The sequence below is a fragment of the Phalacrocorax aristotelis genome, chromosome 26 (assembly GCF_949628215.1).
Source record: "Phalacrocorax aristotelis chromosome 26, bGulAri2.1, whole genome shotgun sequence".
Lineage (NCBI taxonomy): Eukaryota > Metazoa > Chordata > Aves > Suliformes > Phalacrocoracidae > Phalacrocorax > Phalacrocorax aristotelis.
In genome coordinates, this window is record NC_134301.1 from 1,729,406 (window position 1) to 1,744,146 (window position 14,741).

The window sequence follows — 14,741 nt, forward strand, 5'->3', positions numbered from 1 at the left end:
AGTGACACCCCCCATAGACCCACGGAGGTCCTGGGGTATCCCCCCATAGGGGTCCTGGGGTACCTGCACCCCCCAACTCCATAGGGGTCTTGAGGTACCTCCCCCACAGCCCCACGGAGGTCCTGGGATACCCTCCAGGCATCCTGGGGTACAACCCCTATAACCCCAAGGGGTCCTGGGGTACCCCCCCCATAAGGGTCCTGGGGGACCTTGTCCTTATGGGGGTCCTGGGGCATCCTCCTGCTCCCCATCGCCCCGTGGGGGGCTCCCGGGGCACCTGCTCCCCCCATCCCTAGCCCCATGGGGGGCCCCGGGGCACCCGCGCCCCTCCCCAGCCCCATGGTGGGGTCCCAAGGCACAACGCCCCCCAGCCCCAGCCCCATGGGGGGTCCCGGAGCACCCACCCCTCCCCGTCCCCAGCCCCATGGGGGACCCCGGGGCATCTCCTCCCGCTCCCTATCGCCCCGTGGGGGGTCCCGGGGCACCCGCCCCCCAGTACCGGGGCTGGGCGGACCCCGGCTCCCGGCCCCCGCCCCCGGCTCCCGGCCCCCGCCCCCGGCTCCCCCCCGCCCCTCCCCGCCCTCCCGCCCGGTGCCGGCTCGGGGAAAGTTGCGGCGAGCCCCGGTCGGCGGAGACGGAGGCAGCAGCAACGGGAGGACCGGGGCACGGCGGCACCGGCTGTACCGGCGGCACCGGAGCACGGTAGTAGCGGCACTTCCCGGCCGAGCATCCCCGGGTAGGAGCGCGCAGCATCCCCGGTCCCCACCGCTTCATCCCCGATCCCCACAGCTGCATGCCGGTGCCCCCCATCCCCGGTTCTCCCCGGTCCCCGGTTCTCCCCGGTCCCCGGTGCTCCCCCGTCCCCGCTGCTCCCCTCCCGGTGCTCCCACCCCCGGTGCCCGGGATGCCATCTTAGCTCCGCCGCCCGGGCCGGTGCTGCCTGCGCAGCCGCCGGGTACCGGGCGGGGAGGGAGGCCGCTACCGGGGCTACGGGGCGGTACCGGCGGCTGCTCGGCTCGGCCCGCCGGGCCCCGGGACCGGCCCCGGGGCTGAGGGCGCGTCCCCGCCGCCGCAGGGGCCATGGAGCCGCCGCGGAGCCTCCCGGGGCTGGAGCCCGACCGCGAAGCGCTGGACCCGGCCGGCGGCTGCCCGTCCCCGCTGGAGATCAAGTCCACCCCCAGCAAGAAGATCTGGGTCAAGCTTCGGGCGCTGTGAGTGACACCCCCCCCCCCAAACCGGGACCCCCCACCCCCAAACAGGGACTCCCTCACCCCCAAACAGGGACTCCCTCACCCCCAAACATGAACCCCTGAACCATGACTCCCAAACCCACCTGAGCATCACACTCCACCAAACCCCCGACACCCCTCCTTTGGGGACCCCCCCATCCTCCTCTAAGACCCCCCCAGTGCTCCCTACCCTGCGTCCCCCCACTCCAGGCAGGACCCCCCCGAGGCCTGCTGCTGCCCCCTGGGTCCCCCTAGAGCCCTTTACCCCTGGGGACCCCCCCAAGGTTTCCCCATCCATATGCTGCCCCACACACCCCCATGCAGGACTCCACAGTCACCCTCAGGACCCCCCTGCACCCACTGCACCCCTTCGGGGTGGGGGCAGTGTGACCCCCTTGGGCTGGGGGCACCCATAGCTTGGGGTGGGTCTGATGGGGCAGCTCTGGGGGTGCTGGGTGGGGGCCCCCCAGGACGGCCCCCAACGCCCCTCGCCGTGGGTGGCACCATGGGGTGGGCAGAGGTCTGGGGTGCCCCCAACTCTGAGGGCAGAGTGGGTGCCAGGGTGCTGGCCGGCCCCGGGGAGGGGGTGCCACCCTCTGACACCCCAGGGTGCCACCCTGCACCCCCTCCTTACCAGAGAGAATCTCTCGGTGTCCCTGGGGGTGCCACCCCCTCGCCCGCTGCACAGTTGTGCTCACGCGTGGGCTCACGTGCGCGCGTGCCCCCCCGGCGAACCCGCGGCACGTGCGGGTCCTCGTGCGGCGGGCGCAGGCGTGGGCGTGCGAGGGGCGTGCGTGTGCACACGCGCGCGGGGCCCACGTGCACGTGGCGGCCGGCGAAGGCGCGCTTGTTCACGGGCGCACGCCGGCAGCGGCGTACGCGGCGCCCGTGCGACGAGGCGGGGGACACGGGGACGAGGACGGGAGCCACGTGCCTGTTGTTGCACGCTCACTGGTGTGCCAAGCTGCTGAGCGTGTTTCACACGGCCTGAGGCCGGGCGACGGGACTCAGCCGGGGCGTGAAATATCAATGCCAGAGCTCGCAAGGTGCGCGTGCAAGCCTGAGTGTGCAACCGGCTGCGCACGTTGCTGCGGGCGTGCAAGCGCCCCGTGGGAGCGCGCACACGCGTGTGCGGAGGTGCGTGTGAGTGAGCCTGGGCACGCGTGCGCGGGAGCGGGCGTGCAGGGCAGCACGCGTGCACGCCCGCCTGCCGGCGCGCGCACCGGGGAGCGCGTGCACCCGCAGGTGTGCGAGTGCGTGGGCTGCGCCGCGCTCCCGCTCCCCTCCCGCCCCCGCCCCGCTCTCCCCCTCCCCGAAATTGCTGGCGGCCGCCCACGCTGCGGGGGCGTGCGGGGGGCCGGGGGGTCCCTGCCTGCACTCTGCCTGTGCTCTACCCCCCCTCCTGGGTCCCCCCCTCCCTGCCAGCACCGAGGGGGCAGCAGGGACCCCGGCCTGGGGAAGGTCCCCAGCTCCTGGATGGGGTGACGGAGAGGGGAGCAGCGAGGTGCCCCCAGGGTGCAGGATCCTGCCCCCCCCCCGAGCACTGGGGACCAGTAGGTCCCTGGGGTGGGGATCAACTGGGATGGGGGACCCCAGGGAAGGGAGCTGGGGGGGTTGGGGCACCCATGGGTGCATGTGGGGCTGCGGCGTCAGTCCTGGGGGGCTCCCTAGTGCTGTCTGCACCCCGAGGCCAACCCTGGACCCCTCCCTGGGTACGGGGTGGCCCTGGGGACACTGGCCCCGCTCCGGGGGGCTGTGGGGTGCTGGCGGCTCTGCGGGCACCGCTGTCCCCGTGGCAGGCCTGGGACACGGCAGGAGGTGGCACGGGGGGGGGGCTGGCAGCAGCGTGGGGCCGTGGGTGGTGACAGACAGCCCGAGGACATGGGTGTCACCCACCTGGCATCAGAAGCAGGGGTCGGGCTGCACCCCTCACCCGCGGGCTCCGCTCGGGGGTCCCAGCTCCATCCGCGATGGGCGAGTGACACGGGGGTCCCCCGTGGCCATGCCACCAAGGGTGGGTGTCCCTGAGGGTGGGTGTCCCCCAGGGATGGGTGGCCGGGTGCGGGAAGGTGACGGCTGCCTTCCCCCAAGGTCACATTCCCTCGCAGCCCGCTGGGCTCGGGAGCTCCGCGTTGGCTTTGAACGTGACGTCTGGCCACCCCTTGGCCCCCCCGGCCCCCCTCCCTCGCTTGCTGGCAGCCGTCACCTAGGCCGGGGGCCACGGTGCCCCCCACCCCCAGAGCCGGGGTCCGGTCGTTGCACCGGGACGAGGTGTGCGTGTGCAACGGCCGCGTGTGCCCACGCGCGCTGGCACGGCCCTGCGCTCGCTCTGGTTTGCAGCCGTGCACGGGCACCCGCAAACAGCCGCGGGCGCGCTTGCACACGCGTGCACACGCGGGCGGGCTTGTGCGTCCGTTTGCACGCTCGCCCGCACGCATGTGCCGGCACGCGGGGGTCTCCGGCGCCCGCCCGTGCGCACACGCGTGTGCGCAGGTTGATGCACGCCACGCGGCCGGGCCCGGGTGACGCTGGCGAGGCTTGGGGACGTCGTTAGGTGCTGGGGGGGAGCATGGGGGCCGTGGGACACAGAGGGGGACCCTGCGGGGGGCCTGGGGGCGGTTTCGGGGTGCCAACGCGGCTGCGGTGCGGGTGCCCTGGCACAGGGGCGGCGGCCGCCGCTAATTAAGACAAATTGCAATCAGCCGGCAGGAAATCCCGCGGGAGCCGGGGCGGATGGCGGCCCTCGCCAGCCCCCCTCGCTGCCAGCGCCCCGCGTCCCCCAGCCGTGGGGACCCGGTGGCTTTGTCCCCCACTGGGGGGGTGGTAGTGGTGGGGGTCCCCTTGTCCCGCCCTGCCCGCAGCCGGGAACCCTGTCCCCGCGCGTTCCCACGGCCCCGGCGTTCCCAGCGCTGGTCCCTCGCGGGGCTGGATGGGATCACTGTCCCCTCCTGGGGACCGTCACCTGGGTCGGGGACAAGCGTCAGCATCTCCCGGGTCGCTGCCGGCCGCCTCCTTCCCGCGGGGGTTTGGAGCTGCTGGTGGCTGGGGGACGCGGTGTCTCCTCTTGGCCCGTGACCCGTGGGTTTTGGGGCTCGTCCCCAAGGAGCCACAGCACGGCGGGGGCCTTGTGGCCCAGGCTGGGACCGTCCCCATGACCCCTGTCCCCCCTGCGCCTCGGTGTGTGTCCCCCCGCCCTTCGCTCCGTGCCTCGGTTTCCCCAAGGGACAGCGGTGGTGGGGACTGGGTGGCTGGGGGATGGCTGGCAGGGACGTGCACGGCCGCGTGTCACCCTCCCGGCCTTGCACAAGCACGTGTGTGCCCTCGCACGAGCGCGTGCAGCTCCGCGCACCCGCCGCCAGCTCTCATTAGCGCTAACGAGGCGCGGGGCTGCCGGGAGCCGCGTCGCTCCCCCCCGGGGGTTGTGACGGGGGTGACATTCCCACCGTGGGGACACGGGGTGACGGTGCTGGGGACACTGTGTCCCGCTGTGGGGGGCAGCTCGGGGCCGGCTGCGGGGGTGGCGTGGGGTGGGGGTGGGGGGCTGGCCTCTGCTCTAGGGCTGCGTGTCCCCGTCCCATGGGACTGTCACTGCGTGCTGTACCCCTCCCCAGGGACGGGTTCTGGGGTCACCACGAGGTGCCCCCCATGCTGTGGGCTGGGCCGGGCTGGCAGCGTCACGGGAAACCGCTGGCAGTGGGGACAAATGCCACCGGCCTTGGAGACCCAGTGGGTGCTGGGTGGGCAGTGGTGGGGACTGGTGTGGACCTGGGGGTGCTGGTGGTCACTGATGGGGACCCAGTGGGTTCTGCTGGGAGTAATGGGGACCTGGGAGGTACCAATGGGGACCCACTGGGTGCCAGGTGGGCAGTGACGGGGACCAGTGGGAACTTGTTGGGTGCTGGTGGCTGTGATGGGGACCAGTGGGTACCAATGGGGACCCACTGGGTGCTGGTGGCTGTGATGGGGACCAGTGGGTACCAATGGGGACCCACTGGGTGCTGGTGGCAGTGATTGGGACCCACTGGGTGCCTGGCAGGCAGTGATAGGGACTAGTGGGAACTTGTTGGGTGCTGGTGGCTGTGGTGGGGACTCACTGGGTGCCAAGCAGACACTAATGGGGACCAGTGGGGACCAGCTGGGTGCCAGGTGGGCAGTGATGGGGCCTGGTGTGGACCTGGGGGTGCTGGTGGTCACTGATGGGGACCCAGTAGGTTCTGCTGGGAGTAATGGGGACCTGGGAGGTACCTGTGGGGAGCCACTGGGCGCCAGGTGGGCAGTGACAGGGACCAATGTGGGTTCCAATAGGGACCCACTGGGTGCTGGTGGCTGTGATGGGGACCCACTGGGTGCCAAGCAGACACTAACGGAGTAGGTACCAGTGGGACCTGTTGGTGCTAGTGGCAGCGAGGCCTCAGGGAGGGGACCGGGTGGCCGGGGGGCTGAGCCAGACCAGGACAGTCCCCAGTGTCCCACCAGGGGCCAGCGGCTGCCCTGTGTCCCCCCTCCGTCCCTCGCCGCAGCCCGGGGGGAGCTGGCGGAGCTCGGGGGGGGCCGGGGGGGGCTGTGCGAGCCGGTGTGCGAGCAAGGCGGCTGCAGCGGGAGACATGGCTGCGGGGGCGGCGCTTCCCCGGGCGGCCAGATGGGATTCCCCCTCCTCTCCCCGCCGCCGCCTCCGCACCCCCCACCATGACAGACACACGGACACACAGACAGATGGCCGGGGGCCGGCCGGCTGCGGGCACACGCGTGTTCGGGCGTGTGTGAGACGTGGAGGGTTGGCCTGGGGGGCAGAGGCGAGGCGCGTAGCTCCGTGCGCACGTGCGTGCGTTGGTGGAAAAGTGGGCACGCGTGTTCGCGTGTGCACACGTGTGCACTGCAGGCGGGTGTTTTCAGGTGTGGACACACGTGGTGCACGTGTGGCTGTGCGTATGTGTGCCTGTGTGGTGCACGCGCGCGCGTGTGTGCGCGCACGTTGAGGAAGCGTGTGCGTGTGCACGTCTATGCATGCACGTGTGCGTGGCTGTGTGCACGCGTCTTGCACGCGTGGTCGGCCCTGGGCGTGCGCACATGTGTGCGTGCACATGCGCGCACACGTTGTACATGCGCCTTCAGGCGCGTATGTGTGCACGCACACGCGTGTGCACGCTTGCTGTGTGCAGGGATCTGGGCGCTCTCCCTGCCAGGGCTTGTCCCTGTGCTGCCCCAGGGCCCCCCCGCCAGGGCACTGCCGTGTCCCCGTGTCCCCTTGTCCCCATGTCCCCGTGTCCCCTTGTCCACATGTCCCCGTGTCCCCGTGTCCCCGTGTCCACATGTCCCCGTGTCCCCGTGACCCCGTGTCCCCTTGTCCCCGTGTCCCTGTGTCCCGTGTGGGTGTTTTAAGCCGGTGGGGGGAGGATGCCCACACTGGGTGCCTGTCCCCACGTCCCCACGCTGCTGGGGCACCTGTGGGTGCCACTGCCACCCCCCCACTGCTGACACTGAGCAGCACCCACCTGCGGGGCCCCATCCTGCGGTGATTCCCCGGGACCCCCGGCCCCGTGGCACCCAGGGGAGGTTTTGGGGGTGGGGAAGCTGAGGCGCGGCGGGGGGCTGAGCACCCTGACCTCACTGTGGGTCCCCAGGGTGCAAAGCCACCCCACCACGGAGTCCCCCCCTACCCCAGGCTGCGCCTCCCCCTCTCCAGGTTCGTCCCCGTCCCCAGCGACCCCACTGAGCCCGTGGGCTGGTGGGGACTTTGTCCCCGGCGTCACTCGGGGCCCTGCGTGGGGTGGGGAGCGCCGGCACTCCCGGGGGGGTGGTGTGGTGGGGACAGGGGTAACCCCTGAGCTCGGGGTGCTGGGGGGAGCCCTGCGGCTCTTGGGTCTCCTCCAGCGTGGGGAGGGACACCCGCCAGCCCCTGCCTGCACCCCTGCCCAGTCCCTACTGGGGAGGCTGCCCCCTCCCCAGTGCTGGGTGCTGAGCTCCAGACGCTGGGTGCAGGATGAGCTCTGGGTGCTGTGTGGGTGCAGGCTGAGGGGTTTTGGGTGCAGGCTGAGGGGTTTTGGGTGCAGGATGAGCTCTGGGTGCTGTGTGGGTGCAGCTGAGGGGTTTTGGGTGCAGGATGAGGGGTTTTGGGTGCAGGCTGAGCTCTGGGTGCTGTGTGGGTGCAGCTGAGGGGTTTTGGGTGCAGGATGAGGGGTTTTGGGTGCAGGCTGAGCTCTGGGTGCTGTGTGGTGCAGCTGAGGGGTTTTGGGTGCAGGATGAGGGGTTTTGGGTGCAGGCTGAGCTTTGGGTGCTGTGTAGGTGCAGGCTGAGGGGTTTTGGGTGCAGGCTGAGGGGTTTTGGGTGCAGGCTGAGCTCTGGGTGCTGTGTAGGTGCAGGCTGAGGGGTTTTGGGTGCAGGCTGAGGGGTTTTGGGTGCAGGCTGAGCTTTGGGTTCAGGCTGAAGGGTTTTGGGTGCAGGCTGAGGGGTTTTGGGTGCAGGCTGAGCTTTGGGTTCAGGCTGAAGGGTTTTGGGTGCAGGCTGAGGGGTTTTGGGTTCAGGCTGAGGGGTTTTGGGTTCAGGCTGAAGGGTTTTGGGTGCAGCCTGAGCTCTGGGCACAGGGTGCTGGGTGCTGTAGGATCAGCTCTGCCTGCCGGGTGCCCCCTGCACCCCCCCCAGCCATGCCATAGCCGCGCTCACACCTCGACCCTCCCCTCGCTACCACCATCGCTCCGGGGGTCCCGTGGGTGGGTGCCCACCCCTCCCCACACCGACGCGGGCCACATGCACACACGTGCCTATAGGTGCTGCCCACGCGTGTCGAGGCGTGGGCACATCCATCCGGGGGGCAGCTGGGGGACCCCTGCCGCTGGCCCCCCGCCCCCGCCACCCCCTCCATCCCCCGGGGGGGGGCCGGTAACGCGCTGCCCGGCTGCCCGCAGGCTGCGCTACATGGTGAAGCAGCTGGAGACGGGCGAGGTGAACGTGGAGGAGCTGAAGAGGAACCTGGAATACGCCGCCTCGCTGCTGGAGGCCGTCTACATCGATGAGACGAGGTGCCGGGCAGGAGCCGTGGGGTGGCAGGGGGGGCGCGGGGGATGACGCCCACCCTGATGCCATCCCCGCCGCCCTTCCCCGACCCGCAGGCAGATGCTGGACACGGAGGATGAGCTGCGGGAGATGGGCTCGGACGCGGCGGTGCCCTCGGAGGTGCGGGACTGGCTGGCGGCCACCTTCACCCAGCAGGCACGGGCCAAGGGGCGCCGGGCGGAGGAGAAACCCAAGTTTCGCAGCATCGTTCACGCCGTCCAGGCTGGCATTTTTGTGGAGAGGTGGGTGCTGGGTGGCCCCCCCCATGGATGGATGGGGCGGGGGGGCTGGGGGAGGCATGGCTGGGGTGGAGATGGGGCGTGGGACTGTGGTCCCTGGTGGGTTGCGGCTGTCTTGTGGCACCCAGAGGCTGTGCCCGGTACCCAGGTGGGTCCCCCAGCACCCAGGTCTGTCCCCCAGCGCCCAGCGGAGTCCCTGAGCACCCAGATCTGTCTCTTACCCCCAGGGTTTGTCCCCTGGCACCCAAGGTCTGTCCCTGAGCACTCAGGTTGGTTCCTGAGCACCCAAGTGGGTCTCCAAGCAGCCAGGTCTGTCCCCCAGCAGCCAGGTGGGTCCCCTAGTACCCAGGCTGTCCCCCAGCACCCAGCTCGGTCCCCAGCACCCACATCAGCCCTGACTCCCCCCTGTTTGCAGGATGTTTCGCCGGACGTACACGGCCGTGGGGCCCAGCTACTCCACCTCCGTCCTGAACTGCCTGAAGGTACCGTGGGGTGTGGGGGGCACCCAAATCCCCCCCAACTCCAGGGATGCTGCCCTGCTGCTGGCTCTGTGGGATTCGGCCTGGGATGGCTGGGGGAGATGGCACCCAGCGCTGCTGGGCATCACCCGGACTAGCCTGGCATCCCTGGGCATTGCCCGGGCTTCTCCGGGCATCCGTGGGGGTTGCTGGGCATCACTGGGCATGGGTGGGTCACTGGGCACCCAGTGGGTCCCCGTCGCTGCCACTGGGCATGGGGCTTGCCCCGGTGCTGGGGTAATGCCCCCACCTTTTCCGCCCCCCCAACCCAGAGCCTCGACCTGTGGTGCTTCGATGTCTTCGCGCTGAACCGGGTGACGGACGATCACTCCCTGAGGACCATCGTCTTCGAGCTCTTCACCCGACACAACCTCAACAGCCGCTTCAAGGTACGCCTGTGCCCACACCCACCCGTGGGTGGCCCCGGGGGGCTGGGCGCCTGGCACGTGCCGGGGGCTTTGCACACGCGAGTGCATCCACGAGCGCCCGTGGCCGTGCTGCAGATCCCCGCCGTCTTCCTGACGACGCTGCTGGACGCGCTGGAGGCCGGCTACGGGAAGTACCGGAACCCTTACCACAATCAGGTCCACGCCGCCGACGTCACCCAGACCGTTCATTGCTTCTTGCTCCGCACCGGCATGCTGGTACGGGGGCGTGGGGGGGTCCCACGGGGGTCCCAGGCTGTGTCTGGGCCCTGGACCAGTGCCCGGTGCTGGTCTGGCTGGTCCAGGCGATGCTTGTTGCCACGGAAACGGCACCACCTAGCGACTGCGCTGTCGCCACGGAAACCTTGCCACATGGTGGGGTGACCCCCGGCTTGGGGGGACGGGGTGGGCACACCGAGGCACGAGGCTTGGCACGTGCATGTGCCCCCTTGTCCCCACAGGGCCGCCGTGGTTGTCACACGTGCGCGCTCGCGGCACATCACGCGCGTGGCCGTGACAGGCGCGCGTGGGCACACGCAGCCGTGCTAAAACACACACGGAGGACCCCAGACCCATTTGCACTGGAGCACCCGGTGCCCACCCCGGCCCCCCTGACGCACGCATCCCCCCTCCCCCCCCAGCACTACCTGACGGAGATTGAGGTCCTGGCCATCATCTTCGCTGCCGCCATCCACGACTACGAGCACACGGGCACCACCAACAGCTTCCACATCCAGACCAAGTGAGGGCGGGTGGCGTGGCGTGGCATGGCATGGCATGGCGTGGTGTGGCGTGGGTGGCATGGCACGGCACGGGCAGGGCTGGGGACCTGTTACAGGGACATGTGGGATGCTGTGGGGCTTGGAAAGGACTGGGGGGGCACCATGGGAATACCCAGTGCCACTTATATGGCCGGGATATGGATGTGGTGGCACCCTGGGGGTGCCTGGGGACACCGATACAGCTGGGATACAGATGTGGTGGCACCCTGGGGGCACCTGAGGCCACCAATACGGCCGGGATACAGATGTGGTGGCACCCTGGGGGCGCCCAGGGCCATTGATACAGCCGGGATACAGACGTGGTGGCACCCTGGGGGCACCCAGTGCCACCGATACGGTCGGGATACAGACGTGGTGGCACCCTGGGGGTGCCTGGGGACACCGATACAGCTGGGATACAGATGTGGTGGCACCCTGGGGGCACCTGAGGCCACCAATACGGCCGGGATACAGATGTGGTGGCACCCTGGGGGCGCCCAGGGCCATTGATACAGCCGGGATACAGATGTGGTGGCACCCTGGGGGTGCCTGGGGACACCGATACAGCTGGGATACAGATGTGGTGGCACCCTGGGGGCGCCCAGTGCCACCGATACGGTCGGGATACAGACGTGGTGGCACCCTGGGGGCACCCAGTGCCACCGATACGGTCGGGATACAGACGTGGTGGCACTCTGGGGGCACCCAGTGCCACCAATATGGTCGGGATACAGACGTGGTGGCACCCTGGGGGCACCCAGTGCCACCGATACGGTCGGGATACAGACGTGGTGGCACCCTGGGGGCACCCAGTGCCACCAATATGGTCGGGATACAGACGTGGTGGCACCCTGGGGGCACCCAGTGCCACCGATACGGTCGGGATACAGACGTGGTGGCACTCTGGGGGTGCCTGGGGACACCGATACAGCCAGGATACAGCTGTGGCGGCACCCTGGGGACATGCCTCTCCCCGGAGGGGGCTCAGGCTGCCACCCGCTGTGCCCCACCGTCCCCTCCGTCCCCAGGTCGGACTGCGCCATCCTCTACAACGACCGCTCGGTGCTGGAGAACCACCACATCAGCGCCGTCTTCCGCATGATGCAGGACGACGAGATGAACATCTTCGTCAACCTCACCAAGGACGAGTTTGTGTAAGGTCCCCGTCCCCGTCCCCGGGGGCTGTCCCCAGCCGGGACGCGGGGCCCTGACGGCGTTTCCCCCCCTCCCCGGGGCGCAGGGAGCTGCGGGCTCTGGTCATCGAGATGGTCCTGGCCACCGACATGTCCTGCCACTTCCAGCAGGTGAAGTCCATGAAGACAGCCCTGCAGCAGCTGGAGCGGTGAGGACGGGTGCCCACCCAGGTTGGGGAGGGGGTCCTGGTGGCGGGGAGGGCGAACGTGATTTTGGGGACGAGCCACAGCACCGGGGTCCCCTTCCCAGGATCGATAAGTCCAAGGTGCTGTCGCTGCTGCTACACGCGGCCGACATCAGCCACCCCACCAAGCAGTGGTCGGTGCACAGCCGCTGGACCAAAGCCCTGATGGAGGAGTTCTTCAGGCAGGTAGGGCCCCCGCGTCCCCGGGGACGGGTGGTGGGACGTGGGGACCACCCCCTGGGGACACGTCTCCCTTGCCTTGCCAGGGCGACAAGGAGGCCGAGCTGGGGCTGCCTTTCTCGCCCCTCTGCGACCGCACCTCCACGCTGGTGGCCCAGTCCCAGATCGGTGAGTGGCGGTGGGGTCCCCGTCCCCACCCTGCCCCCAACCGCTGGCCCCGCCGTGGGCAGGGGATGTCCCCATCGACGCCGCGTCCCTTCCCCACCGCAGGCTTCATCGACTTCATCGTGGAGCCCACCTTCTCGGTGCTGACCGACGTGGCCGAGAAGATGGTGCTGCCCTCCGCCGAGGACGGCACCAAAGCCAAGGGCAACCCGGTGGCCAGCCAGCAGGCCAGGTTGGCCACGCCGTCCTGCCTCAGTTTCCCCTTCCCCACAGGGAGGTGGTGGGGCTCAGCCCAGGGGTGGGGGGCACCCACTTCTTTTGGGACCTGGGAGATGGCGGTGGCGGCTCTGCCCTGCTCCCAGCTGTCCCCGTCCCCGCAGCTCGCAGTGGCGGCAGCCGTCCCTGGATGAGCACCTGGAGCTTGGGGACATCAAAGCCGACCTGGCTGGCTTCCGCTCCACCTGGGCCAAGTACATCCAGGAGAACAAGCAGAAGTGGAAGGAGCGGGCGGCCAGCGGTAGGCAACAGCCACCACGGCCACCCCGGCCACCGGGGAGGGACGGGGGACCATCGTGGGGATGCGCGGGGCCGGGTCTGTGCCGAGCATCCCTGGGTGGGGAGGTGGCCCACGCACAGGGTGTCTGGCCCCCGGCAGGGGGGAGGTGCGTGCGTGTGAGTTGGGGGGTCTCGGCCCCCATGGGTGGCTGGAGCGATCTCCCAGCCTCATGTCCCGCCGCAGGCATCACCAACCAGGCGTCCATCGATGAGCTGTCGCCCTGCGAGGAGCAGCCACCAGCCCCCAGCCGGCACAGGCACAACGGGGACGTGGAATAGCAGCGGGGGGAGCGAGGTGGGCCTGGGGGGGGGTGTCTGCGGGGGCAAACTGGGCAGGGGGGAATTGGTGGCATCGCCGTGACCATCCCCCCCTCGACGGCAGGTCTTCGTCCAGCCGAGTGATGCTGTCTCGCCCAAAGTCTTCGACGCCATCGAATTCAGCACCATTTGCAGGGAAGGAGCCGCTCGGGGCCGCACAAGGATTCGTGCCAACCTCCGCGCCAGGAGCATTCCCGGGGCCGACACCCCCGGCAGCCCCCCAGCCCGGCCAGCTCCAGCTGCCTGTGCCAAACTGGCCGCCGAGCCACGTGGCCTCGAGCCACGGGTGACGGTGACGCCGACCCTCTCACTGCCATGCCAGCGGCTGCCCGGCCCCCTCCCGCTGGGTTTTGTCCTTATGGCTTTTTTAAAAAAAGCTTCTTTTTACCCCACGGGGTGCTTGGGTGGCGCTGGGGACAGCAGGGGACCGAGGGATGGAGGAGAGGTGTCAGGTACGCTGTCACCCCGGGGGCCGCCGTCGTGCCTGCTGGGTCTGTGATGGGTGGCCCCAAATGTCCCCATCCTGCCCTAAGTGCCCTGAGCATCCCTGGCCCGGGACACGTGTCTCCGTGTCACCCCGGGCTGGGGACACAGCCCTGTGGGGCCTGTCCCCCGCTCTGCTGGCCCCAAGGGCACCTCAGGGCTTCCCCTCGGGGTCCTGCCCCACGCGGCGTGGGCGAGGCTGGGGGGGACAGCGAGGCGGCGATGGGGCAGGGCGCGCGCAGCCAGAGCGCGGCGCTGGGAGCTGGGGTGCGGCAGGAGGGCAGGATCGGGCCCGTGTGCCAGCCCCTGGCTCCAGTAACCCCTGGTGCCTGCATCCCCCAGCTCCAGGCCGTCTCCAGCACCTTCCAGCTCTGGTGTGCTTCCAGCATCGCTGGCTCCGGTGTGACTCCAGCCTCCTCCAGCTCCAGCATGGCCCCAGTATCCCCCCTGCTTCCTCTGCCCCGGCGCGCCTCGAGCATCCTCTGGCTTCCCGGGTCCTGGCGTGCCTTGAGCATCCTCCGGCTTCCCAAGGCCCGGTGTGCCTCGAGCATCCCTTCCCAGGTCCCAGCGTGCCTCGAGCATCCTCCGGCCTCCCGGGTCCTGGCGTGCCTCGAGCATCCTCCAGCCTCCCGGCGTGCCTCGAGCATCCCTTCCCAGGTCCCGGCATGCCTCGAGCATCCTCCGGCCTCCCGGGTCCCGGCGTGCCTCGAGCATCCTCCGGCTTCCCAATGCCCAGTGTGCCTCGAGCATCCTCCGGCCTCCCGGGTCCGGCGTGCCTCGAGCATCCTCCAGCCTCCCGGCGTGCCTCGAGCATCCCTTCCCAGGTCCCGGCGTGCCTCGAGCATCCTCCGGCTTCCCAATGCCCAGTGTGCCTCGAGCATCCTCCGGCCTCCCGGGTCCGGCGTGCCTCGAGCATCCTCCGGCTTCCCGGGTCCGGCGTGCCTCGAGCGTCCTCCGTCTTCCCGGCTCCTGGTGTGCCTCAAGCCTCTTCCAGCTCCGGCATCCTCCAGCTCCGGCATCTCGGCTCCAGCCACCCTGCCCCGCCGTGTCCATCGCCCAGCGCCCGGCCGCCGTGGCACGGCCTGTCTGTGTTTGCACTTTTCTACCCCGCGGTAACGCGTCGCGTCCCCACCCGGTCCCTGCTGGCAGAGCTCCACCTCGCGCCCACCCGCACGCGCATGTGAAACGAAGCGCCGCCGCTAACGAGCAATTAATAAACCGTACGCCACCACCAGCCCGCTTCCCGCACCCTCATCCCAGGCACCCAGCCCCAGCTTGACCCCAGCGTGGGGGTGGCAGGGGGCTGGGACCCCTGGGTCCCTCCTGGAGGGGGGGGTCAGTGCCATGGCTGGAGAGGACAGAGGGGTTGGCACGGCTGGATTGGACCCCGGGGGGGGTGAAGCCCAGAGGTGGGTGCTGCCCCCAGCACCCAAGGGTGGT

At 70.1% G+C, this 14,741-nt stretch overlaps 1 protein-coding gene across 1 annotated transcript; it reads left to right on the plus strand.

The window, feature by feature from the left end:
- The first annotated feature begins 1,080 nt into the window (after positions 1-1,080).
- PDE1B (phosphodiesterase 1B) lies at positions 1,081-14,521 on the plus strand. The gene is made up of 15 exons (XM_075075794.1): positions 1,081-1,211; positions 8,132-8,245; positions 8,336-8,521; positions 8,934-9,000; positions 9,309-9,425; positions 9,540-9,680; positions 10,103-10,203; positions 11,251-11,376; positions 11,463-11,564; positions 11,666-11,786; positions 11,867-11,948; positions 12,051-12,177; positions 12,326-12,462; positions 12,685-12,795; positions 12,883-14,521. The coding sequence occupies exons 1-14, from the start codon at positions 1,081-1,083 to the stop codon at positions 12,777-12,779; spliced, it is 1,647 nt and encodes a 548-aa protein (XP_074931895.1). The 3' UTR covers positions 12,780-12,795; positions 12,883-14,521.
- The last annotated feature ends 220 nt before the right edge of the window (positions 14,522-14,741 follow it).